Here is a 26,464-nt window from a genome sequence, read left to right on the forward strand (position 1 = left end):
GAATTTCAATGGTTTTTTTAATGACAGTAGGCACGATCTAAATATATTCTGATACTTAAAATTCCAGGGTCCAAGGCCTCAAAGATTTTCTCAGCCCCCCCCAGTAGTACCCAGTAATATATAGAACGAATAAATAAACCCAAAATAAGTCACAGAGTCAAATTTCTAGCCAGATTTAAGCACGAAGAAGCCGAATCCACATAGCGGATACGCGATGTTGATAGCTCGATATTCATTTGCTTTCATACATGTACATATGTACATACATACAATGTGTGTGTATGTATTTATTTATATCAATATCGATGCCTGGCAGATCTCGTGACGTTTGGCGATGACGGCGATAAGACACAAATACAACAAATATGACGAAAGCTAGAACCAAAATTGAGACTCGAACGCAAGCTGAGGACGGAGCAGCGTATGGGGTTGGGGACGACAATAAACAACAGTGTCGTTCATTCAAGCAAGCAAATAAATAATTAATAAATTCAAAATGAGACGATAAAAATTGCTTGAGGGCTGTCGGTGGGTTGGGGGGCGATTGAGGCTGCCTCTTTGGATCGGCTTTTGTTGGATGTAGAAGGAGATGTTGGATGTGAATGTGGATGTAGATGGGAGCATTGTTTGTTTGTTTGTTTGTTTGTTGTTTTGCATTAAACAATTGACGCACTCACCCACCGTCGGCTGACACACTAAAGAAGATAGTGGGGGGAGAGCAGGGAATGGAATGGATTATATGTATATCAATGGCGCGTCGCCAAATGTTTTTCCATCTCTTCCATTAACAGTAATTATCGCAAATTATCGAATTTATATATGCTAACTGAGCGTCCCGCCGTCGCTGCTTACAAATCCAATTTTGATCCACACACACACACATACATACACACAGACACACACACACAGCCTGCTGAAGGAGGCGTGGCGTCGGAATTCAATAATTTCTAATGAAAGTTGAAAAGCGCCGCTTCAAGCGATTGGTTGGGAATAAGAATCCCCCACTGAGTGTCAGCCCGCGGATAGTATCGAACATGTTCGACGCCCGGTCGAACCGCGAGGCAGCGATGCTGCGCTGTTGACTTCACACGTACAGTGGGACAAAACAGGCTTCACATATTTTTGACAGCCAGTGTTCTTATAACTTTTCATCATCCACATGTTTGAAATAAATAAATAATAAATAAATTTAAAATGATTAAAATTCAGTTGCCCCGAAATACCATTAGGTAACCTTTAGGTTACCTTACCAACAAAGATTTCTAAGAACCTCAGATTGGGAGAACCATAAATTGACGAGACGGGGAAATGAAAAGAAAAAGTTGCACAAAAGAAAGGGAAAAAGTTATTCTGCAAGATGTTCTCCATTTGAATGAAACTCCAACTGTTTTCTACCCACCGTGCGATGCTGCGCAGTCGGGGAACACCCACACACACAGACACACACACACGCAAGCTAAGTCAGTTCGAAGCTCGAAGCTGAGCAGAAGAAAGAGCCGAAATCCAACACAAACGAATCGACAAGCAACCGCAACAGCAACGAAAAAGAAACCGAAAAAGCTCGTGATCAGTGCACCGCTCTCTTCTCAGCGCCTGCGCCAGCGCCAGCGGCAGCGCTCTTTGGCTGCCAGCGGTGAAGCCAACGCCAGCGTAAGCGCCAGCGACGACGCCGACGGCATGCAAACAGGATCTGAGCGTATATTACGTAGCGTTGGGCTTTAAGCCAACATCATTCCCCAGCCGAACGCCAACAACGCTAGCAGCAGATCCAGCGATCAGCGTTAAAAGAGCCACAATCCACGTTTAGCCAGCAGCCAGCAGCCAAGCACCAACCGCTAACCGCTAGCATCGATAACGAGCAGCTGTTTTGGGCCCAGTTTCAGACAGTTATCTGGCCGCATCTGCCAACAGCAGCAGCAGCGGCAGCACCGATCCCCCGCATCGTCAGCATCAACAGCAGCGGCAGCAGCAGCAGCAGAATTGTCAGCAGAAACAAGTGCAAAAGTGAAGTGAACTCCGCCGACAGCGACGCTCTCTCTGTCACCTCCACCTCCACCACCACCACCACCTGCTTTGGCAGCAGCTCCTCTCTCGCGCTCCGGCTGTGTTCGCCGCGGTTCGCTTTAGACTCGGACTCGGATTCGGACCCGAGATCGGGTTCGTGTGGCGCTCCGCTCGCGCTCCAAGTCGCGCCGTAAATTACTTGCAAAGTTAAATTTAGTCTCGGCTTTTAATACCGTTTTTGTGCGTTTTCGAGTTGGTCGTGTTTTTATTAACAACAAAATTCCAATCAACAATCAAAAAAACAAAAATCAGCTCGAACCAAAACCAAAAAAAAATAATTCCGAAGAGTAAAGCTCTTCCAGCTCTTCGGTGGGAAAGACTTTAATGTGCCTGCGAGAATCTTGAAATTGTGAAACACTTCCCGGATCGATATCCTGTTGGCCGATAATCCTGCTGAAATTTTTTTTCTTGGCCAACTACCCAAGTAAACTACATCATTTTTTTTCTGTTGAACAAACTTGAACGGAGATGTAAGCTACTCGCCCCCGCCGAGAACTGAGCCCCACTTCCTGCTGAACATTAAGAAGAACATTTTTTTTTCGACGCGGCCCACGACCCACCAGCTCCGAAACGTCCAGCGCCAGCAAGCCAGCCTTAAACAACAATATCCAATTTCATAACATTTAATTGCAAAGAGCAGCAATTTAATATCATAATTTACAAACAAACAAACAAAAAAAAAACGCGCTCACATACACACACACACACACATACACATACGGGCGCACTAATACGCACACACAGAGGACAGCGTATCAAAAAGACGGAAGTGGATTTTGTTCGTTCATCGGCAAAGCGGCGCATCCTGTTTTTGGATTTTCCACACAATCAAAAAAAAACAAACAAACAAACACACACGGGACTCTCTCGCGAACACGTCGAAGAGTTGCGATCACGTTTTCGCAACAGATATAACGGTAAGTGAAGCTGCCATGCTATTATTATATGTATTTGGAATATACTTAAGCATCAGTACTCGTATTTTAAAGTGGTGTAGCCCGAAAGGACTAGAACGATGAATGCTGGCGAAATAAGAGATTTTTTTTAATTTGATTTATTTAATGTTTTTTTTTGTCAACATAATATATAGATTGTGGTTTAGTACTACGTATAGCAATAAATTAGAACTATTCCTCTACCCGTAGAACAGTTTTACAACAGCTGCCATAGAGATGAATCACAGAATTCAATTAAATCAAAAGCAGCCCGTCAAAATAAGCTGCACAAATGGTGCCACAGCCGCAGCCGCAGCCACAGCAGGCTCTGAGTTGTTCCAATTCTATTACTCGTAGTGGAACCATTAGTTTCCGATAAATTCCGATAAAATTGACCAAAACCAAGCAGTGGTAAATTCGTCAAAATATTGATGGACGTGTCGAGGATGAATATCCCCACTATAAACATATACGAGTATGTACATATGTATGTATGTATGTAAATGTATGCATTAAATGTATTTGACTGCCAGAAGGGACAGAGAAACCCCAGCCAAATGTTAATAATAAACAAACAAATTGCATAAGCTTTTGCGGCATGTGCGAGGCCCACAGGCAAGCACCCGCAAACGAACAAAACGCAAGCGAATCCAAACAAAGGAAAACTCTTTTGAAGTCATTAGGCAATTCTTATAAATTCCGGGTCGGTGTTGTTTTCTCCCAGAATGAACAGAAAGCTGAGCTACCATTCTATTAAAACTATCGAGAGATTTTTACGTTCAGGAAAAAAGGGCTAGGAGTCGCCTGCAAAGCGCTTCCAAGTTAAATTTGGGAAGGCTGGTCCGCAGACACCCGCACCATAGAGAATAGAGAGAGAGACCCGGACAGAACAGCAACATCCACAGCTACCATGCGGTGTTTCCCAAAAATGGTCATGTGACGCCGCCTCGGATCGGCTGGATACGTTCGTGATTTTGGCATGCGCACTGCATGGGGGGTTATTTAAGCGCTCGTCGAACATGCGCCGCTTTTCAATGGCCCAAAGAGACTTATAAAGCAGGCAGCTCACATCCACATCCCCCAGAGCCACAGAGCCCCAGAGGGGCCAGCAATCAGCATAGAAAACTTTCACTGGCGGTCCAGCGGGACCGATTCCGAATGCGATTGCGAATCCGCCTCCGAAACTGCTTTCAGTCCGAGCTTAATTCGCATGAAGATGCGTTTCAGGCGGAAATCCGCACACAAATTGCCGACTTCCAATGGCAATTTGCATAAATGTTGTTACGATAACAAATCACCTAGAAAAAATAGCAGCGAGCGCAAACTATGACAAACAGACATACAGAAATACTAATACTTAGTTCTAATTAAAAGTGGTTGGAGGGAAAAAAAAACTAATTAACATTTTTTGAGCGCAGCGCAAAGCAAAAAAAAAAAACGCACACACAAAAAAAAAAGTTAAGTCAATAGAGGTGAGAAAATCAATTCACAACGACAGACACAGACACAGACAGTGGCGAAGGCAGCGGCTAGTCAAGTGCCCACTTGAGTGGAAAATCAATGCACTTCCGCAAAAATCGCCAAACAGACACAGACACAGATACAGATACAGATACATCCGCAGGCACACTAACTATTGTACAGATTCTCACACTTACAGATCGACAAATACTTACGCTCAGAAAGTGAGGCGGCTTCCTCAACCACCCTATTTGCATGTAATTATTAACAATTTATTGCAGCTGAGCTGAATCCGGAGCCGCTGCCAAAAAAAAAAGTCAAACAAAAATGTAAAAAAGCGCGCAGCGATTCTTTATGGGCTCTTATATAACATTTAAAGGCACAGTTTAGCTAGAATAATTAAGCAACACTTTCAGGCGATATTCAGCGGCGTCATAAAAATTAGCCCCGAAATCAATACACTAATTAAGTAGAAGCCAAAAATATTCTAGCAATTATCTCAACAGTTCGCTGGTGATTTTAATTTGTTGCCTTAAATTAGCCATTAATCCAAGCAATTATGTAACTAAATATTCGTACTTAATTTGAGTCAATCAAAGTGCGGCGCATTTATTTTGCAATTTGTCGGGAATCCACTTTGTTTTCAAAAATTGCTATGTATTAAATATACAAAGACAGGAACTAAAAAGAAAAAAAAACACACACACACAGAAATAAAGGATTTTTTATGGGACACTCAAAATAAGTACTAGAAAATTATATAGTCGTAAAAGTGCTTCTACCGTTCTACGGCTCTGTTCAACTGAGAAAGATGTAAGATATAAAATATATATAGATATAGATACGCAGTGTGTGACTCACGCAATGCATTTTGACTGCAGCAAATGACTTTGGGATAAAAGTTGCCTTTTCAGACGAATGAAACTTTCGCCCTTTTGCTGGGTTATTAAACAAAACATTATTGTTTTAATTATTGTTTGATTTGCTTTGCTTACTTATTTGTATTTTTATATTCGTTTTTATTTGTATGTACTGTATTTTACTGTACTTGTGAGACTGCCTTTAAGACTGCCAACTCCTTTCGACAAGTGCTCGAGGCTGTTGACGCTGCTGCTGCTGCTGCTGCTTGTTGCATCTACAAAAACAAATTTTGCTGTATGTCTGGCTGTGTGTCTGTTTGGGCTGGCTGGCTGGCTGTCTGTCTGTCTGTCTGTCTGACTTTTGCTCTTGCTACTGCTACTGCTGCTGCTGCTGTTTTTAATATCGTGTTGGGATCTTTGCACAACAATTTTGCGGCTGTTCTGCCGTGTGCCTGCCTGTGCCGTGCTCTTCTGCTCTGCTCTGCTTCTGATGATTATTATGATGATCGGGTTGGCAGGTTGACTTTATTAGTCATACGCCGTGTGTGGCTACTTGTCCCCAGTCGCCAGTCCCAAGCCACAGCCACAGCACCACCAGCAGCAGCAGCAGCACAGCCTTCTTGGCACGGACAGTGCCAAATAGCTGTGTAAATATTTGACCAACTCTTGTTAACACACTCTGCAAATAATTTATATAAACTTGAAATTAACATCAGACATCAGCAATCAGACAGCAGCCAGCAGCCAGCAGCCAGGCCCAACTGGAGCGGCTTCCGAGCGACAGCACCCAGCATGTCGAGTCTGTATGTCGAATTTTATCACTTCATTAGAGCGAACTCCCTGCCAACTTTGGGTGCAGCTCGTCAAGACCACAATCACGATGATATTGATGATCAAATCTGAACATATACGTGTAATTAGCTGCCTAGCTCTCGATTTGCATGGCAGGTGGCCAAAAGAACAGGGCGAAAAGAGCAAGAAACCTTTCCCAACTGATAAGAATAGAAGCAGGCCCAACTTTAAGATACAGTACAGTCAAAGAAATACTTATATATGTATATGGAAATGTTTTAAATTTTATAGGTACTGAAATGCATGCAATACTTGGCTCGTAATTGTGATCCACTGATTGTGTAGCCACTGATATTGGCAAGTACTGCTGCGGAGACAGCATCCATCCAATTCGAGCATTGCATAACCCCTCCCACCCTGTGTGTGTGTGTGTGTGTGTGTGTAAGCAGCAGCCATGATCATAAACTAAACTCGTTCGCATAAATATATGTACATATGTATATATGTACGAAACAGTCTGCGTACGTATTAATACACTCGTACACACACATTCATATTTCAGGCTCGTTTCTTTTGTTGCCACTATCGGATTTCTTTTGTGAATGAAATTAACATGAAAAACAAAACAAAAAAAATGTCTGTAACCTTTAGAATCGAAATTTCGAGGCGCTGGAAAAACTTCCACGATGACTATCTGACTATCTGACAAGCCATCTACGAGTATCTGGATGGAGCCATAAAAGCCATGAAAACTTTCCATGAACAGCGGCCCAGGCTCCAGCCAGTCTGATCTGACCGATATATATTTACTACATATATGTATGTATACATATACATGTATATATTTTATGTATTGTCTTTGGTGGGGCTTTCACCCAATTGCGGAACACGCACAACAATAACAACAACAACAAAAATAAATCCAATAGCAGTAGCTGTGTGGCAGTGGCAGGGGCAGTAGCTAACCTGCCTAACGAAACGATCATTATCGTGATAAGGCGCGAGGTTTATGATCAGGTTTTTATTGTTATTTATAGCCAAATAATTACCAGCTCCGACCAGGCCGATAAGAAGCAGAAGTCCCGGCCCTGGCACCAACAATGTACATACATATGACTATGACGAGCAGCAGCTACTTAGTCAGTGGCCACGTTGCTGATGAGCTCGAGAAGCATCCAAAAGCTCGTGCCCGATCCCACAATGCCCGATGCCCGATGCCCGATGAACGCCCAACCGCCCGCCCGTCCGTCCGTCCGTCCGCCTCTCCCAGATAAGATTTCGTATTTGTATTTCATAATATCATACGTAGGAGAGTGATATGATAGTGAATGACTGACTCGAAGCCTCCCGTACTACGCCCGTTCTGTTCCGCTTTCAATGGCAAACATTGAACTTTGATGTTGTTCTTATAAGCTTATATAATACGCTCATTATGCCCCATTATATCGTACATGTGTATAATTGAGATCCTATCCAGGTTTTTTTTTTTTTTGTTTCTGCTGGGTCTTTCCCACCGAATTCTGCGTCGCAGAACGGCCACAAAGCCAAACAAATAAGCCAGAGGCTAAGCCAGAGCCAGAGCCAGAGCCAGAGGCTGGGCAAAGCACTTAACAAACGACAGAAAATTCCAACAAAGGCTGGAGCAGATTCTTGATTTATTTGGCTAACAAATGAGGGATGTATGATGTATGAGTTCTCGTACTCGTACTCGTACTCCTACTCCTACTCGTTCTCTCGTGTATGGCGGACAGGCGACAGAGCACCAAAATGGCCCAAAGAATTCGCTACAATTCCCCTTCCCCAGATCACATGTACATATGTATCTTGCAGGGGCCATAGCCATAATCTTTTCACGCTAACGAGCATTCTGGCCCGAAATAAGTTCCGTTTATACGAGTACATACAATGTGGGTTAAGCAAAGAATATACTCCGTACATAGATATTTATGCCCGTATGTATAGCCACAGTATAGTCGTAGAAGCGGACACATGTACATATAGAGTACATCATATCACATCTCCCTCTAATTACGAGTATTCTTACGCTCATAAAGAAACAAAAGCAAATAAAAAAAATACAAAAAAAAACACAAGCGACACACAAATGAAAATGAAAAACACAGAAATTTATAGTTGACGCTGAAGCGGAAGTTATTATGACAGATATAAAAAAAAAAAACCGTCAAATGTAGGCGAGAACTCAAAACAAATCAAATCAAATCAAAACGAAACTAATGCTGGCCGGGCCGGCCCAGGCAGAAATACAAAAAAAAAAAAATAAAATTGAAACAAAATGAAGCTCAATGCACTGTTTTGTTAGAACTTTTTGTGGAGTTTATTTTGCTGCTATTGCTGCCTGCCACTAATTGCATTCTAATCGTAGACGAAGGTCTCGGTCTTGGCCATGTTTAGTTTTTGCTCTGCTCTGCTCTGCTGTGCTGTGCTGTGCTGTTCAGATACGAGTCGATACGCGTATGACGAGTACGAGAGTTTTGAGTACTGTGGGAAGCAGTTGACCAAGCCAACACTCGCCAAATGAGCATTAAATATACTTAATATAATGTACAATGTACAGTGCATGGAGGAATGCGGAGCATTCTGGCTTTGGGGTAAGGATGCCCCGATCTGCTCTCCTTCCCACTGCCACAGAATATACAGACAAGAGCAGTAAAGTGCTGCCTTAATTACAGAAATAAACTCATTTCCGAGAAGGCTTTTTATTGGCCTTTATTGCCGGACATTGTATAACTCCATTTATATCAATGTTTCTATGGGGCGACAAGAAGCGATAGGGATCGATGGTAATCTTTACGGCTGCAGCGAAATCAATCAATTTAAATTTGATTAGGCTGTGATTTCCACACGGACAGCAGGCACACAGCTACGATTACAGCCTGGTTATGCGGCTGGGCTGGGCTGGGGGTACGGGTACTCGTACCAATATTATATTTTATGGCCAAACAAATCACGCGAACTCAGTCAACGGAAATCGGTGAATGCCGCTCTGCGTCTGAGCCTCCGTTCATATAATATCAGAACAAAATACTGCCCAATACATACATATCAAAAAAAAATATATATACACGTATAAAATTCATATATGCACATGTCCGAGGGATGAGGAAAATCATTGTTATTAATACGATTATTGTGTGCACGGTTGCGTGTTAATTTTGCTGTGATTCCGCCTGGGAGTAGATTTTGTGTTTGCCGTTTTTGTTTCCCCCATTTTCAATTTGCAAAACACAATGCAAATGGCTTTGGGCTCTGGGCTCTGGGCTCTGGCTCTGGCCATTCTCCCTCTCCAGCCTCCAGCCTCCAGCGCCAGTCGCCTATCCATCCGGCCCGGCCCGGCCCGGCCCGGCCCGACCCGTCCTTTCGATAGAGATTAACTGTTATTAGGGCCATGTTATCATATCTGAAAATCAATTTTGATTTTTTGGTCTTTTATTTTGTTTTGTTTTGCTTTGTATTGGCCTTTTTGTTGCGGCTTCGACTGACTGTTCGACTGATCTCGTTGACATTCGGATTTGGGGGAACAATTAAAAAAGTTTGTCTCTTAGGTGGAACAAAACAAGATTGTAATTATATCACATACATATATGTAGATATATAATTGGAGATAGAAATAGAGATAGAGAGATAGAGGGAGAGGGAGAGAGAGTGAACATATTTATGGCCTAGTACGAGAGTATTGTTATTGAGTAATTGTCTCGCACAATCGCTTTGCCCAGTTCAATCAACTCGTCGGGCAACAAAGCGAGAAGTACGAGTACGAGTACGAGTACTCGTACGTATGAGTATTTTCATTTTCATTTTTGGGGCAGAGTCAGCGATCCAGCGATCCAGCGATGCGTTTAAGACACTTTAAAAAGGAAAATTCCTTTATATTTTTTTGCATACATATTTCTATTTCTTTTTTTTTCTATGCCCAAAACTATCCATTCAACTTCCTTATTGGAAGCAAAACAAAATTCTTTGCATTAAGCATACGCCCCAGACGAATATGGGCCCCAATCTATAATCCCTTAGACAAGTGGTCGCTCCCCCATTCATTTAAGCCATTTGCGTTGTTACTTTAATTAAAATATATGAAGAGGGGTGGGGGGAATATACACACACACACACACAGTCAGGCAACATCAAGTGGCTGAGACCCAGGTATATGATGATACTACTCTATAATGAAATGAAATCAGCAGCTAAAAATATTGGCTATAAATAGGCAAACAACGAAATAAATTACACACACACACACACACACATAAATATATGTATATGTCTGGAACACAACGGAGACAAAAAAAAAAAACCAGTTGAGGACACCGATCCGTAGAGTCGATGCCAAGTCAAAGTCTCTGTCTCCGTCTCCAGCCTTTGCCCACTCCACTCCACTCCACTCCAGATCCACAGACAAGAGACAAGAGACGTTCGCATTCACGTGACCAGCAACAAAATTGTCATTTATGTATATGTATACGTATCGTATCCGTATAGGAGTGAGTACATGCGAGTATATACATATTTACAATATAAGAGTAAGTACGCGTACGAATACGAGTATGTGCAGTTTTGGCATCGAATTTGGGAAAACCTGATTATTGGAATTCGTGTGGATGTACAATGTACATACATATATTTGTTTGTTGTGCCTGTGCCTTTGCCGGTGCCCCCCTTTGGACGGGGGAACGCTAGAATTTTTAATTAATCAATTGTTGGACTGATATGATATTGAATTGAATATGATAATGGAGGGCTCTCTCTCGATTGAGCAACAGCCATCCAGCCAGGTACGAGTGGCTAAAGATCCAATAATAGCCAACAGCTCATTGATCAATTCATCAGGTGCTATTTTCCGAGGAGGAGCTATCTGAGTTGGAAACAAGCCTGGAAATCGGTAGGTATTATCTTCGGTGTTGTGCTCGCTGGGATATTTTCCATGACTCATTTTAGTTAGAGTATTTCGTTTTTCCCAGTTTGTGTCGTTTATCAATTGTGCTTAGGGCTTAGCCTTCCAAATGCGAATCGAATTTTTTAGTTTTTATAGTTGTCCGGTTGTCGGTTGTCGGCTGTCGGCTGTCGGTTTGTCTGCTGTCGGCTTTCGGCTTGGCATGATAAGCTGTCTCTATCAATCAGCCATTGACTTATGTCTCTCCGATGGACTCTCGTGGCTCTAGGGCTTAAGTGCACATTGAATAGAAGATTAATTGACTTTAAACGATCCATTAACGAGTCCCACAATGTATTCGGGGCAGATAGCTGGATTACGTTAACACGAACTAACTACTCGTAGATGTATTATAAAATAAAAAAATTAGCCAAGTATATTAATCAGAAGAATCGAAAGCCCTTGCCTTGTTCTCCCGCTATCCACTACCAAAGCAATTGCTCAACACTGCCAAGCTGTGCTGTGCTGTGCTGCGCTCACAACACTGGCTGTGGCCTGGCCTGGCCTGGCCTGGCCTAGCTGTCATCTCTTGAGCTTTCTGAAATGCCATCCAATGCCAATCAAAATGTATGGTTTCTTTTTATGTTATTTATATTGGTTCGTATCGGTTCGTATAGGTATTGTTTTTTTTTATGTTTTCTTCTTTGAAAGTGGGTCAGCCAAAGGCAAAGCCAAAGCCAAAGCCAACTGGCAAACAGCAAATATTATGCTCTGAGGCTGTGAGGCTGCAAAGCTTTTAAGCGGAGAGCCAACAAATCGAGGCAGGCCGAACCGTACCGAACCGAACCCTTGATCTTCTGCTAAGCCAGACGCAGACCCATAGCTGGTTGGCTTTATTGTTGCCGATGATGTGTGAATAAACCCATAGATAAGTCAAGTGCACTACCCTTCAACTCGGGCATCGTATTATTGACACAACTGCTGTGTGTGGCATGACTGCTGTGTGGCTTTGTGGCTCTGTGGCTCTGAGACTGTGTGGCTCTGTGACTGTCACTGTAAACGTAACTGGAGCTATAACTCTGGTCTGGCAGGGACTGTGAGCATATTTTTTTTGTTTTTTAGCGCTGGAAATCCTAGAGGCAATTCCATTCGTCATTCTTCATTAGCGGCTGTCACTCGAGTCTCGAGTGGGCCGGGCAATAGCCAAATTTTAGTTGATACATCTTATCCCCCATATCGCATTTGGCCACTCAGAACTCGTTGCTGGTCGCTGGTCGCTCGCCGCCGCTTTAGTCATAGACACTAAATTACATTTTTATGTACGTATACCATGCCCATTGGGACATTCGAGTATTCCGGCAGGCATTTCCTGAGAAAACCCAAAATCTACCACAATTAAAAACCATAAAAGAAACAAAGAAGCAGGAGGGTAAAATCCCTCGTCTTTTCAGCGTAACTCAGCCTAATCATTGTCCAATATTTACGATCGGTAGCTCCGCCAAAAATCACAGTTCACATAATCACGCGCTAATAACTGCGATAAGATGGGGCCCGGCCATACGACTCACGCCGCCTCACTACGGCCCCGCACCGCACCGCACCCGGCAACGATCGCGCGCCCACCCCATCATCATCGATAGGATGAGCCACATGGAGCGAGCACTCCTCCGGCACCGCCACCGCCACCGCCTTCACACATCCGCCATACGCCATCTGCCCTTCGCCATTGCTTTCGATTGCCACGGACTACCGCGGCCCGTGCGCGGTTATTAATTAGAATTTATGGTCTGGCTATAGTCGGGCCCATATACAGACAATAAATAGCAATTGTATATGTTGTTGGGCCTGTCTAATCTAATCGCCGAGACACGAAACGCACAACTCTTCACGCTCGGCCAAGTCCAACCGCTTGACCGCTGAAGAGCCGCCGACGCGATCGCGTCAGGAGCCAGGAGCGGTCTAGCAACGATTCCATCGCCATGTAATGCCCATGCAATGTCCTGAGTCTCAAGCTATGATGGGATGGAATGTTCGCCTGTCCCTAAACAAATGTGGAGGGAAGCAAACAGAAATTTTAAATGGTAAATTTCGAAGCTCTTTGGGAAAATGCATTGCCTTCAACCGCTCCTGATGAAGCCGCCAAACGAGTGGACAGAAGCCACACGCCCCATAACCAATCGACAGTCGGCAATCACCAATCGGCAATCGGCAATTGGCAATCGACGATCGACGATCGCTCATCGATCATTGACAAACGGACATTCAAAAGCGAGCCGCACATTGAATCACATTAAATCGCATCCAGAGCCAGAGCTGCCAACGCAGCAACACCTGACATCAGGTGGCTGGCTGCTCTTCTGGCTATCTATCTCCGAATTGACCAGGCAAATCAAAAACAAAACCAAAAAAAAAAAAAAAAAAAATCAGCGTAACAGCAGAGCGCTGCTCTGCCTGTTCTGCCTGTGGTGCCTGCTCTGCCTGCTCCCTGTGTCGTCTCTCTATCTCTGTCCGATTATTTACAGTTAGCTCCGTCCAGGCGATAACCTTGCCCGCATATATCTTGGGGAGCTCTTGGACCGCCAACTACGATTACCACGACAAAGACAGCGACGCCCGCCGATGCCAGCGACAGCGACGTCGACGTCGACGCTGGCAGCGACGCCTGCCACTAATCACTCCAATTAGCTAGAAAGTGCTTTTCGTTTAAAATTCGCACGTTGTCGCATTTTCTTGGCATTGTACTACTAGGCTCTGAGAAAGCCACTTGGCCACTCCAGAAAAGTGATTTTTTTTTGTCATTCAATTGCGCTTAGTTTTTATTCTACAATTCCGTGTCCCAGAGGACACCCTTTTTTGCGAACCAACTATGTGAGTGACCAAGTGTAACAAACGATCCTATATCATAGCAGAATCAAACCAAAAAAAAACCTTAAAAAAAAACTACTCGTAAAACACACTCAAAACTCCCGCCAATTGGGAAGCTTCATTTGAACCCGTAAAAAGCAAAAGTGAAGCCAAGTACCGGGCCATCGAAAATAAGTATCAAAGAAACAACAACGAAATCCACTCAAATTCGAAGGCAAAGAAACTTCAATGTAGGCCCAACTGACCGAAAAAAAATCATAGACAATAAAATATACAAGCCACAAAAATACACAAAAATATGCAATAATAATACAAATCAAAAGACAAGAAGAGAAGAGAAAAATCAGCAGCAAAATTCAAAGAAGTTTCTTCTTCGTCTCCATATTCAATGAATACTTAAATTGTTGTGTAATTCTATTTGAAGTTGTGAAGTTTCAACACAAAAATCTGATCCACAATCCTTAATGGGCTGCGAAAGAGTATTCGCACAATGTGTGTGGCTGCCACACTTGGCTTAATCGTATAGCCAAGGAGGCAGCTTGGGTGAAGGGCCCAAGAAAAGAAACAAAAACGCAAGCAAGCGAAACAACCAACAAAATACAAAAAAAAAAAATAAATAAATAGCAACAGCTAAACAGAAAACAAAACTTTTGGCACAAGCCCATTTTGTAGGCCACTTAAGGCCCGATCTATACACAGAGAAGATAATACCGATTCAATCCGATTGTACATGCAGACATACAGGCATACCATAAGCAACTCATTTCGAAACGGACTTCAACAAAAAGAAAGGCAAATGTAGCAATGATGTTGCTGCTACAAAAATATACATACAAACATACATACGTATGTATGTATGTATGTATGTACTTTGCTTTAACACTGACGAACGCACTGACTGTCTGTGATGACTACTCTCCGCTCCACTGGGGGGGATATTTCGCTAGAATAATAATTGAAACTGAAATGGTTTTGCTATTGCTGTTGCTGTTGTATTTTTTTATTTTATTCTTAATGACGTTTGGCGCGTGTGGCGAGTGTTGCCTTTATAAAAAAAAAAAAGTCCACTCACACGCAGCAGCCATAAAAATCTTTGGCTCAAATGTAGAAAACTACCAATTGCTGACCAATTTCGGGGGAGACCAAATTCCTCTGATAATTGGCTAGTATCTAGTATCTACACACCATATAGATATTCATTGCAATACGAGTACGAATATATACATACATATATCTACAGTATTATTTATATAATGTTTGTCGGCACTTCTGGTTTGATGCCTGGCTCGTATCTGTCGTATCTGCTGCAATCAGGGAAAGTTTAAAAATATATTCAAAGAAATTAAATGCTCGCACGTGCTGCTCCAATACTATTTTGGCACTACAATAGGTTCTACTCCACTTGGAGGGGCTTGAGCTTGAGCTTGGACTTGGTATTGGTCTTGGGCTTGGTCTTGGGCCAGCTGTTGGCATTTGGATAATTAATTACTTAGCACTGGAAGCGTAGAAGTTTGTGGAAGTTTGTGGGGGCTGACGTCAGACTCAAACTTCGACTACGGCGGTAGCAAGTTCCTTATGTTTTACGGGTTACGGGTGTATTGGTTGGCCGTGATTTATGCTTACGGATCGTGGATGCTGGATTATTTATTAAAATCCCACCAAAACGACTGCGAACGACGTAAACTACGTCGCATTCCGACCCAATGTTCTATGGCCAATAATTTAGTCGCGTGTAGGCGGGCCCTGAGAGCCGAGTCTAACAGTTCCAGTCCCAGTCCCCCCACAGCTAAAGAGGAAGCGTAACAGATACAATCACACACTCACACGTTCGACTGTTGTTCGAGTTAGGAAGCGGCTAAGCAAAGTTAACTTCAGTTTAGTTAAGTAACCGCCCTGCTGAGGGTGCTCACGGTTACGGTTATGGAGCCGCCCGACTGCCCGCCCGCCGTTCGTGCTTATAATGTAACATTCACTCTGATATTTGACAGGCTGTGTCTGTGTCATTCATAACGGACAACGGACAACGTGTAACGGACAACGTGTAACGGACAACGGATAACGGGTAACTGGTAACTGATCAACTCGTAATGGCAATGATTCATAGGGTGACAGAATCCAGTCCGCATTTACTCAAATTCCACAATATTCAGACAATGTTTAGACAAAATTGTTGAGAATTCATCGTCCACTTGGAGTCTCTGGACCGGTGGGTATTAGCTGCAATTGCTTCCAGAAAAAATCATCCAACAACTGGCCATTCTTGTAGACATCATCGCCAGGCTGATTATACTTGAAGCAATTGTGAATGATCAGCATGAAGTCGGACACTGCCTCGCCCATATGGTGGTAGTAGCTGTTGCACATGCGTTGCCTCATGGTGCGTATGTCCATTGGCTTCGTGATGATCGTGTAGTATTGTGGCACACCAAGCAGCACCGTGTCCACTGGTTGCATGAACTCCGAGCAGAAATCCCTCCTGCACGCCTCTTCAAGTACGAATCTCTCAAAGAAATCCAACTTGTTTGTGTGCTTGCCCAAATTCATGGGCTCTGGCCCCACGTCCGGCTGCACAAGAGTCGGAGGATTCTCCCAGCTGGCCGGAAGCTCAGGCTGCAGCTGGAGCTGTGCCTAAGTGAGCGGACTCAACCGAGTGAAACATGTCAATGGGTCACTGTCAATGCCATGAATAGAATATATCTTACCGTCTGTCTCGTCATGATCCGTGAGCGTGGGGGGGGCGGGCCCATGGAGGGGGCCGGCACCGTGCGCGTCCTTCTCATCGTCTTGCTCACCTGACCGTACGGATACTCGATTCCCTTGGGAATGTCCATAATTCGCTTCATGAAATACTTCTCCAAGAACTGGCCACGCTCATGGACTATGCTCCCAGATCGATTGTACTGGAAGCAATTGTGAATGATCAGCATAAAGTCGGACACAGCCTCCCCCACATGATGGTAGAACTTATTGTTCAATCGCTGCATAATGGTGCCCAAGTCCATGGGCTTAGCCACGGTCTCGTAATATTCCTCTGCGTCAATCAATTCCAAGTCTACGGGGCCCAAAAAATCCACAGCGAAGTCCTTCTCGCACAACTCATTTAGAATATTTTTGCTTAAGAAATGCATCTTATTGGTGTACTGGCCGAAATTCGATGGTTGAGGATCCACCTCTGGCTGCACACATGTCTCCAGCTGTAGCTTGACCCAACCATTACCAGCAGCACGCCTGGAGGTAGAAGCCTGTGGATGGGCAGCTTGTAGAACGAAGCAGTACAGACTTGCCACATTAGTCTTAACATTACCATCGTTGTCCTAGTGCTGTTTGGTAGAGCTTTAGTAGAGAACAAACTAAGAGAGAGATATTTGCAAGAGATATTTGCTTTGAAAATTAATTTAATGTGAATTGAATGCTCTCTGATACTGACAGTTGACTTACTTACTGTCTGTACTGTCTGTACTGGCTTACTGCGATTTCCAGCTTTGATTTGAATAGTTTCATGATTTTTTTCCAACACTTCTTTCTTTTACGTGCACTGCTCCGATCAGTGTTAATTACTTAATTTATAAATTAATTCCATTAAAAAAATGCAAATTATGAACCAAAAATTATTAGGCAAGTAATAGCCTTTTCGCACTGGGCGCGTCTGCTATCGATATCGGAGTAGACGCAATGAAGCATTCCATGATACAGCTTACGTTGATCAACACTGGTGCGATACCCACCCAAGAAGAAGAATCAAAATCATCACAGTCACACTCACTAGTTTCTGCCCATGTCCATGTCTGCCCCATTTGCGCAGCTTCTATATCGTTTTCTCAATCTTCTTGATTGGATTGGGGGGGGGGCTGAGCTTTTCGATGATATGCATAAATGAATATTAATTTTTGTTTATTTTAAAAGAAACTCCGCTGATCACGATAGTCAACCATGGCACATTATAATATATACATACATATATACATATGTATGTGTGTATGTATTACATACATAAGTCATAAATGTTGCTGGCATATATTATGTATGTGGAATTCTTTTTTTTTCATTCTTTTTAGCAGCTATTATTAATATGTATAATCATTTTAAGAATCCCCGATGCCGATGCCAATGTCTGACAATAAAAAAAAAGTTTACCCAATTTTGTTGTTGGTTTTGTTGCCGGACACGAGGTTTCGGTTTGGTTTCCCCCTGGTGTGTTGTGTGCTGTGTGTGTTTCAGTCGCTTCAGTTGATGGGTCCGGATAATGGTCAGGTGTCCGTCTGCCTAATTTTCAATTAATTGGACATGAACTGGAACCACAGACAGTGTGGGTTTGGTAGGGGATTTGAGAGGGGCTATGGGTATCCCCCATGCTATTAAGAGACAATTAGACAATGGCAAGCGATGGGAACATAATCTCAGGAAAAAAACAGACACACACACACAGCCATAAGACTTCCCCCCCACCCAGAGCTGCTCAGGAAGAATGCTTCTGAATCTCAGTCTCAGTTTCAGTCGGACACGGCAAAACAGCAGATAGATAGATAATTCATTTGTTGCCAAATACTGTGTAGGTGTGTGAGTGTACGAGTGTGTCAGTCAGTCCGTCATTTGTTCAGTTCATCCAGTTCCATTTGTCTACGACAATTATGGCCTGGCAGGGTCCCGGGTCTGGGCAATTTCCCTAACGAAAACCTTTTTGTTGTTGGCTCCCTCGTATTATTATTATTATTATAATTATTATTATTGGTGCTGTTATTACCTCTGTGAAGCTTATATACGCACATGTATTTATGTATATTGTATATGTATATATATTATGTTCATGATCTGCAAATGGTTTTATAATCATCCAAATGCTTACATTTTTTTTTTTTATTCTTTTGTCTTTTGTCTTACAGCCGCACTCTTTCCTTTGGTTAATTGATTAACCAGCACACTCGAAAAAGGGAACGGAGAACGGAGAACACGGCAAGAGAAATCCAGCAAGATGACTGGTTTCACCAACGGCGGCTTCGAGAACGATGAGCCCGTCAAGGTGAGTTTTTTCGTACTAGTTTCTTGTTGTTTGTTATTTGTTACTTACTCTCGGACTGGTCCCAGACCCCCAAACATATGTACTTCTGAGTTCTTTTTTTTCGATGGCCAGCCAGCCAGCCAGCCAGCCATGAAATCATCGACTGAATCAAAGCCAAAATAAATCACACAGTTTAACTTAAACCAATTACTTTTGGCTGCAATTAAACTATACGCAATGGCCCATACCCTTCGCTGTTCACAAATATAAATATATAAATAGATCGAATAGATCGACATTTTGGCATATGAAAAGTCTTTCTGTCTTTAAATTTACACTGCAAATGTGCTAGGTATCCCAAGTACTTATCCTAGCGTTTTCTTAGACCAATTTTGTTCTTTAGAGGCCATTGAAAATGCCATAAAACTCTGCCATTTCAACATTTTTGTCACATTTTCTCATGGGTTTTTTTTTTAAGTTTTTGTTTTTGTTTTTTGGCTTCTTTTTTTGTCATTTATTCATGCATGGACAATGCCAGACCAGACCCAGACCGCTCTTATGTTGAATTTAGAAGGTATAATCGCGGCTTATTCTACTATATGTATGTATGTATGTATTTCTGTATGTAGATGGTGGTGCTTATGAGCTGGGATTACACTTATCCGAGTGTCTGCCTGGGTCGTATGCTTTGTGTGTTTGACTTTTTGAGTTTTGTATTGGATTGGGCCGTGTTAATGACTCTGTTTGCCTTCAGCAAAGAAATCATGTTTTATAATGAAACGCGTCGCATTATTCATTGTGGCCCAGATGAGGAGGAAGTACGGAGCATACGAGGCATCCAATAGGCCGGAGATGGAGATGGAGATGATGCTCGAGATGCTAATGATCATTGGCATGTTTGGCCAGTTGGCCAGTTGGACAGCTGGACAGTTGGCCACTCCTTGGATTTTAATAAGACGAAATAAATTTCACCTCAAGAAACCAAAAACCCAAAAACCGAAATCTGAAAACTGAATCAGCGCGAAAAGCAGAAAAAGAAATGTGACAGCAGAAAGAGCTTAACAAGCTCTCACACACGCACAGCAATACGTTAATATATACATACAAATGCTCATGTGTTTGGTGGTGTTCGTGTTTGTACAGAGCCGGCCAGTTCATCCGTGCGAGTGCTGCCAACTGATTCCTAAGATATTTGGCAATCAACGGCTCGAACAAAAACTAAATACCAACGAGAAGGAACGTGGCGAGTCGCTTCTGTGGCCGCGCCTTTACTTGTATACCCGGTTAGATCTCAGTCAGTATATAAAAATCTGTGAGCTTTTGATGGATTATGTTGGATGCCACAGAGTTTCATTCTTTGTGTGGTCAGAAGGGGGAAACAAAATTTAGTTGCTCTAGTCTCTTATAGTTTCTGAGAACTAGGTGTCAAACAAGACGGACGGACGGACAGACAGATATAGACTCGGCTTTTAATGCTGATCAAGAATATATTTATATACTTTATTGGGTCGGAAACTTTTCCTTCTGTGCGTTGCACACATTCACTTTTACCACAAATCAAATATGCCCCTTAACTCTTTTTTAGAGTACGGGTATAGAAACCAAAAAACCATTTGCACAAAACCGATTGCACAATTAAGCCACTGACAAGGTTTCATAATAAAATATTGCCAATTTAAAATTTACAATAATACCCTCCCCTCCACACCCCTCCGAGACCATGCCACGCACCTCCCTGCGCCAACCCAAGCCCAAACCCAACCCCACCCCCACTGACACTCACAGTAATCAGTTCTAAAAAACAGCAAACCCGTTTTCCTCGTTGTGGTCAAGAAACAGAACCACCACTGTTGCGGTTGTGGCTGTGGCTGTGGCTGGAGCTGTCAGAGAACGTCCAGCAGAGAGCGAATTTATGTACAAAAAAAAAAAAAAAAAAAAAAAAACCCACAACAAGAGACATGTAAAGACTTGCTGGGAGTGGCAGGAGCAAAAGTAGGTGCTGGGGCTGGGGCTGTGGCAGAGGCAGGGAAAGTGGCCAGAGACAAACACGAAACGTGCCGCGTTTAAAAATAAAACGTAAATCTCGTGCTCCAAACGCGCGTGCGCAACATGTTGCCGCGCACACACAGTAGGTCGCTGGCAACATGATGCCGATCACTGAGCGTAGACCGCCTCTAGGCGCATTCACACACACACACATACACAGATACACCACACAGCCACCCACAGTAAGCACCAACCACACCACTCACCTGGCAGCCAGCTGTAACTGGTTTTCAGCAGTTTTTGTTTGCTTTTCCCCAACTAGAGACGACGCAAGCCATCGACGCCACTGCCGCTGCCGCTGGCGTCGCGACGTCACGGCGCAGCCGCCACTCTCGCATATCATTATGAACCCTTTCCCCCCCCCCCCTGCCCACCACCCCACACACCTCTTTTGTACTAGCTCATCCATCTTATTATTTCGCAGCGTGCACTTGTGCTGTTGCTGTGGCTTTTTGCTTCGGGAAGCACCAGCTGTTGGCGATTAAATCTGCGCTCAACACACACAGCCAGAGACACATTTATGTACATAGCTAGGCAGACACCCCCAGAGACAAAGCCCAGTAGGCTTTATGCGTTGTCATGATCTGCTAAGGACCATTGCCGCATAACGGTTTCCCAGACACAGTTTCCAAAAGAGACACAGTGATAAATACCAACGAGAAGGAACGCTGCGAGTCGCTTCTGTTGCCGCGCCTTTACTTGTATACCCGTCCAGCAACGGTCCACGCACTAGCTGATTTAATTTCAGTTTATTTCTTAAACTGTTCAATTCCCCCTGTCTTGCCCTCTCTTGTGCCCCTTGTTTTTGCTACTACTATTAATTATATTCCAAATTTTGGTCAGTATCACTTGGTACCACTTGGGCGCACATGTCAGATGATTAATAGCCGTTCAAACTTATATGATATATGCATGAACATATCTCATTTGTGCAGCAGCAGTTCTGTGGCGCGTTGCTCGTAGCCCGGGACAACTTTCTGTTCTATACGATACAATACATATGTAGATGTATAGTCTGGTGTTTTTCCAATCACGATTCTCAGTACATTCGATTCACATTTAACGAGTAAATGCAACAATAAACAGGGCTACATAAGTATGTACATATGTATGAAAGTTCCAGGTACATTATACGTATAAGACTTATTCCCAATTGCTGTTGATATTTGCTGACGTTTTTGCTGCTGCGACGAGTATTACGTATTAAATGTTATTGATTTTAATGGATCCGTTTTATTTGGTTTCCTCCTTGCTCCCAATCTTTCCTTTCCGTACCCCTGTGGCTGTTTCACTTTTTTGTTTTTTTTTTTTTAAATCATTTAAATTAAATTTTATGATGCTGACAAGCTTTGGGGGACTTTTTTCGAATCCGACGAAAGACTGCCAGAAATTAGCATACAAACAAAACGGGCTTTACAGACGAGACACCACAGCCCCCAAGAGCCCCCCAAGAGCCCCCACCGCATCGTGTGAACAGCGCACTACCAACCACTAAAACGATATTGTTAGGCGAAAAAAAAATAACACTTAATCGAGTGAAACAAAGCTGTAATCGATTAGGTCTTGCATAACGACCACCACTACCGCCTACCCACCCACTCGGGTTTTATGATCATTTCCAGCCCATTGCCCCCATTGCCAGCATTGGTGTGCCGCCACCCTTCCCTTCCCGCCGCACTGCTCAATCACTTTGTCTTGGCCGATCGATGTAACCTTCTGGCCCTGTGCAGCGCATGCAAAATCAGCACATCGCGATGTGTTTCCTTTCGGCCAGTTCTCGGATCGATTTGAATTTTTGTGGGGCCTGGGGAGCATTTTTATGGCCATTTAAAGGCCGCATCACGCATGCGCCATGCGCCTGGCAAAAAGCGTCCGCGAAACGCGACCAAAACGCATGCGGCCTTTTCGAATTGGTTTTATTTTTTATTTTTTTTTTTGGATTTTTAGAAACTAAAAGCGTAAAATGCGCCAACACATAAATAATTAATTAATGTGTATTTTGTGTGCAGTCAGTCTGTGGAGTGGATGGAGTGGAGTGGAGACGACAAAATGAAAGCTAACGAAGAGAGTTTTGGTATTTTGGATACTCTTCAAAGATACAAGCTAGAAAAAAAATGCAAACAAACAAAACAAACAAAAAACATTATCAAAAATGGGAGTATAAATAATAATAAAAAAGGGTATAATAAATAAAAAGAGATTTCCAGTAGAATTTCCATATCCAAGAAATTTCCATAACAATAAAAGAGCGACAAAATGAACTGTATATATGTACATATATATGTATGTATGTATATGTACATATTTTGCTAAATGGCTTAAAAGCAATTCTGTATCGGGGTATCGGTGGATCGGGGGGAGCCATAATCGCATTAAGAAAGTTATGGCAACGAGCAAGAAAGAAAGTAGGATCATCCCCTCTCGCTTCTCGCTGCTTGCACTCTTTACTCCTTACCATGGACACAGTGGACCCACACACACACACACACACACACACACACAAACTGACGACAAATCCAATCCACAAATGCTGATCTTTTTTTTTTTTTTTTTTTTTTTTCGTTTATTTTTAGCCGAAAGCTGGTTTCGAGCCCGACACCGCCTCTCTGCGAGAGAAAGTTGTGCTGAATCCGGCCGAGAAATGGCGCATCTTAAAGAATATCTCGATCATCTCGATCGCCTTCATGGTGCAGTTCACCGCGTTTCAGGTGAGTCCCAACAACCATTTCCCGCCCCATCCCCATGCCCACTGACAGGTATGTTTCTGTTTCTGTTTCTGTTTCGGTTTCGGTTTCTGTAGGGCACAGCCAATCTGCAGTCGTCGATTAACTCAAAAGATGGCCTGGGCACTGTGTCGCTGAGCGCGATCTACGCGGCCCTGGTGGTGTCGTGCATTTTCCTGCCCACCCTCATCATCCGCAAGCTCACCGTCAAATGGACACTCGTCTTCAGCATGCTCTGCTATGCGCCCTACATTGCCTTCCAGCTCTTCCCGCGCTTCTACACCCTGGTGCCCGCCGGCATACTGGTGGGTATGGGCGCAGCGCCCATGTGGGCATCCAAGGCGACCTATCTGACCCAGGTGGGACAGGTGTATGCCAAGATCTCAGATCAGGCGGTCGATGCCATCATTGTGCGGTTCTTTGGCTTCTTCTTCCTGGCCTGGCAGTCCGCCGAGCTCTGGGGCAATCTGATCTCCAGCTTGGGTAAGCATCCATCGCACAGACACAGAGACAGAGACCCAAGCCTCTAACGCACTCTTCCCTTGCACAGTTCTCTCCAGCGGTGCTCATGGATCCAGCAGCAGCGCCAACTCAACGATCAGCGAGGAGGATCTGCAGTACTGCGGCGCCAACTTCTGCACCACCGGCGCCAACGGACACGGCAACCTGGAGCGTCCGCCAGAGGATGAGATCTTCGAGATCTCGATGATCTATCTGTCCTGCATCGTGGCAGCCGTCTGCATCATTGCCTTCTTCCTCGATCCCCTCAAGCGCTACGGAGAGAAGCGCAAGGGCTCCAACTCGGCCGCCGAGCTGTCGGGCCTCCAACTGCTCTCGGCCACGTTCCGTCAGATGAAGAAGCCGAATCTGCAGCTTCTCATCCCCATCACCATCTTCATTGGCATGGAGCAGGCCTTCATCGGTGCCGACTTCACCCAGGCCTATGTGGCCTGTGCCTTGGGCGTCAACAAGATCGGCTTCGTGATGATCTGCTTCGGCGTTGTCAACGCCCTCTGCTCCATCCTGTTCGGCTCTGTGATGAAATACATTGGCCGCACGCCCATCATTGTCCTCGGAGCCGTGGTGCACTTCACCCTCATTACGGTGGAGCTGTTCTGGCGGCCCAATCCCGACAACCCCATCATCTTTTACGCCATGTCCGGCCTATGGGGCGTCGGCGATGCCGTCTGGCAGACCCAGATCAACGGCCTCTACGGGCTGCTTTTCCGCCGCAACAAGGAGGCCGCTTTCTCCAACTACCGCCTGTGGGAGTCGGCTGGCTTCGTGATCGCCTACGCCTATGCCACAACGCTGTGCACCCGCATGAAGCTCTACATCCTGCTGGCGGTGCTCACGCTCGGCTGCATCGGCTACGTCATTGTCGAGATCCTCTACAGGAAGAAGGTGAGTGGTGCCCCCCCACAGCATCAACATCAACATCAGCCTCAGCCCAAAAGTAGGCACTCATTTACTGATACTAATTATCACCCTTTCTCCCCTTTCTCTGCGCCAACCCTTCAGCAACGCAAGGTCAAGAAGCAGGAGAAGCTGGAGGCTGCCGAGAAGGAGAAGGAGGCCGCGGCTGCCGCAGCCATTGCTGCTGCCGAGGCCAATGCGATCGACTGCGTCGAGGAGACCGACGACGAGCTGGATGATCTCGAAGAAGATATTGTAGTCACGCGCCTGTAATCGGAGCCATCGGTGCCGATAACTATGAACTGTTCGATCAATTGAATCGAGTGATCGATAATCGAAGATCGAAAGGAAATAAATCGTTGTATAGCCAATGGCGTACTTAGTGCATTGACCCCCTTCCCCCCACCATACCATATGCCTACCACCCCCCTCCCCCACTCCACCAAGCACTCGACACCACAGCCCCTCCTCCTCCAGAGAAAAAACCATTTAGCTCAAAGACCATCCCGAGACGCACACACACACATGCCACTCGATATGCATGCAGCCCCACCACCCCCCTCCCCACTCCAACGAATGTGTGTGTGTGTGTACTTGGGTAACTTTAATTTGTACATAAAAAGAGAGAACCGAAAGAGAGTGAGAGAGAGAGAGAGGAGAGAAAGAAAGAGGAGAATGACAGGCAAGAGCAGCCAGTCGAAGAGAGAGAATGAAATGAAAGCAAAATATGCGGAATACATTTGCATGTGTGTTAGTGTACGCACGATTCCACTCACACACATCACCACACACACGTACATATATGTACTGTACATTGCATATGTGTGTGTGTGCGGGCCCCTTAATGCCTAAACCAATTGTTATTTTATTTTAAATCGTATTTTAACTATAGTCTCTACCATAAAACACTTTTCATTGTAAATTGAGTTTTATATATACATATATATATATATTTTTTTTTGGTTCGTTGCCGCTGAGAAAACAGAAAGGAAAACGTGATATTCCGCAACACTCCCACACACACAACACACACGCACACACACACACGTACAGACATACAGTCACAACAAAAACTATGCAATCACATAGTGCAATTTTTGTAAACCTTAACTGGATCTACGAGTATAAATGAAATGAAATGAAATGATATGAAACGATAATGAGACGAAGCAGTGCAAAGTGCAAACCGTTAACCGTTAACCGTTAACCTAAACCGTAAATAATTATTATTATCTATAAAGAACGCAACAAATCCAGCAAGCAGAATGAAATATACACGATTTTTGCTCAGTATTATGTTTTAAACTAAATCTAAGTGAGTTATTGTTTCCTGTTTTTACCCATTTTTTTGTCGTGAACGATTATGACACTCTACTCTGGTGGTTTTTCCATTTCGCGTTGGCAGTTGGGGCCAGAGA

At 44.0% G+C, this 26,464-nt stretch overlaps 2 protein-coding genes across 3 annotated transcripts; one reads left to right on the plus strand and one right to left on the minus strand.

Annotated features, from left to right (window-relative positions):
- Positions 1 to 1,721: 1,721 nt before the first annotated feature.
- LOC111082360 (UNC93-like protein) lies at positions 1,722 to 26,119 on the plus strand. Of its 2 annotated transcripts, none has more exons than XM_022378571.2 (6): positions 1,722 to 2,981; positions 18,746 to 18,882; positions 23,481 to 23,615; positions 23,708 to 24,113; positions 24,181 to 25,034; positions 25,152 to 26,119. In XM_022378571.2, exons 2-6 carry the CDS (start codon positions 18,835 to 18,837, stop codon positions 25,317 to 25,319), a joined length of 1,611 nt encoding a protein of 536 aa, XP_022234263.1. In that variant the 5' UTR covers positions 1,722 to 2,981; positions 18,746 to 18,834; the 3' UTR covers positions 25,320 to 26,119. The 2 variants fall into 2 exon arrangements, with proteins under 2 accessions (XP_022234263.1, XP_022234264.1); XM_022378572.2 differs by lacking the exon at positions 1,722 to 2,981 and adding an exon at positions 13,741 to 13,868.
- On the minus strand, positions 16,000 to 17,298 carry LOC111082362 (bromodomain testis-specific protein-like). The gene is made up of 3 exons (XM_022378573.2): positions 17,170 to 17,298; positions 16,568 to 17,107; positions 16,000 to 16,493 (listed from the first exon to the last, which is right to left on the minus strand). Exons 1-3 carry the CDS (start codon positions 17,170 to 17,172, stop codon positions 16,044 to 16,046), a joined length of 993 nt encoding a protein of 330 aa, XP_022234265.1. The 5' UTR covers positions 17,173 to 17,298; the 3' UTR covers positions 16,000 to 16,043.
- Positions 26,120 to 26,464: the final 345 nt, after the last annotated feature.

Source organism: Drosophila obscura, unplaced genomic scaffold (genome assembly GCF_018151105.1).
Source record: "Drosophila obscura isolate BZ-5 IFL unplaced genomic scaffold, ASM1815110v1 contig_73, whole genome shotgun sequence".
NCBI lineage: Eukaryota > Metazoa > Arthropoda > Insecta > Diptera > Drosophilidae > Drosophila > Drosophila obscura.

Excerpts from the sequence above, each read along its gene's own strand:
- LOC111082362 (XM_022378573.2), bottom strand. Across the intron at positions 16,494-16,567 it reads GGATCATGACGAGACAGACG|GCACAGCTCCAGCTGCAGCC; the intron begins GTAAGATATATT and ends CCGCTCACTTAG.
- LOC111082360 (XM_022378571.2), top strand. The coding sequence starts at position 18,835 with ATGACTGGTTTCACCAACGGCGGCTTCGAGAACGATGAGCCCGTCAAG. Across the intron at positions 23,616-23,707 it reads TGCAGTTCACCGCGTTTCAG|GGCACAGCCAATCTGCAGTC; the intron begins GTGAGTCCCAAC and ends CGGTTTCTGTAG. Across the intron at positions 25,035-25,151 it reads AGATCCTCTACAGGAAGAAG|CAACGCAAGGTCAAGAAGCA; the intron begins GTGAGTGGTGCC and ends CCAACCCTTCAG.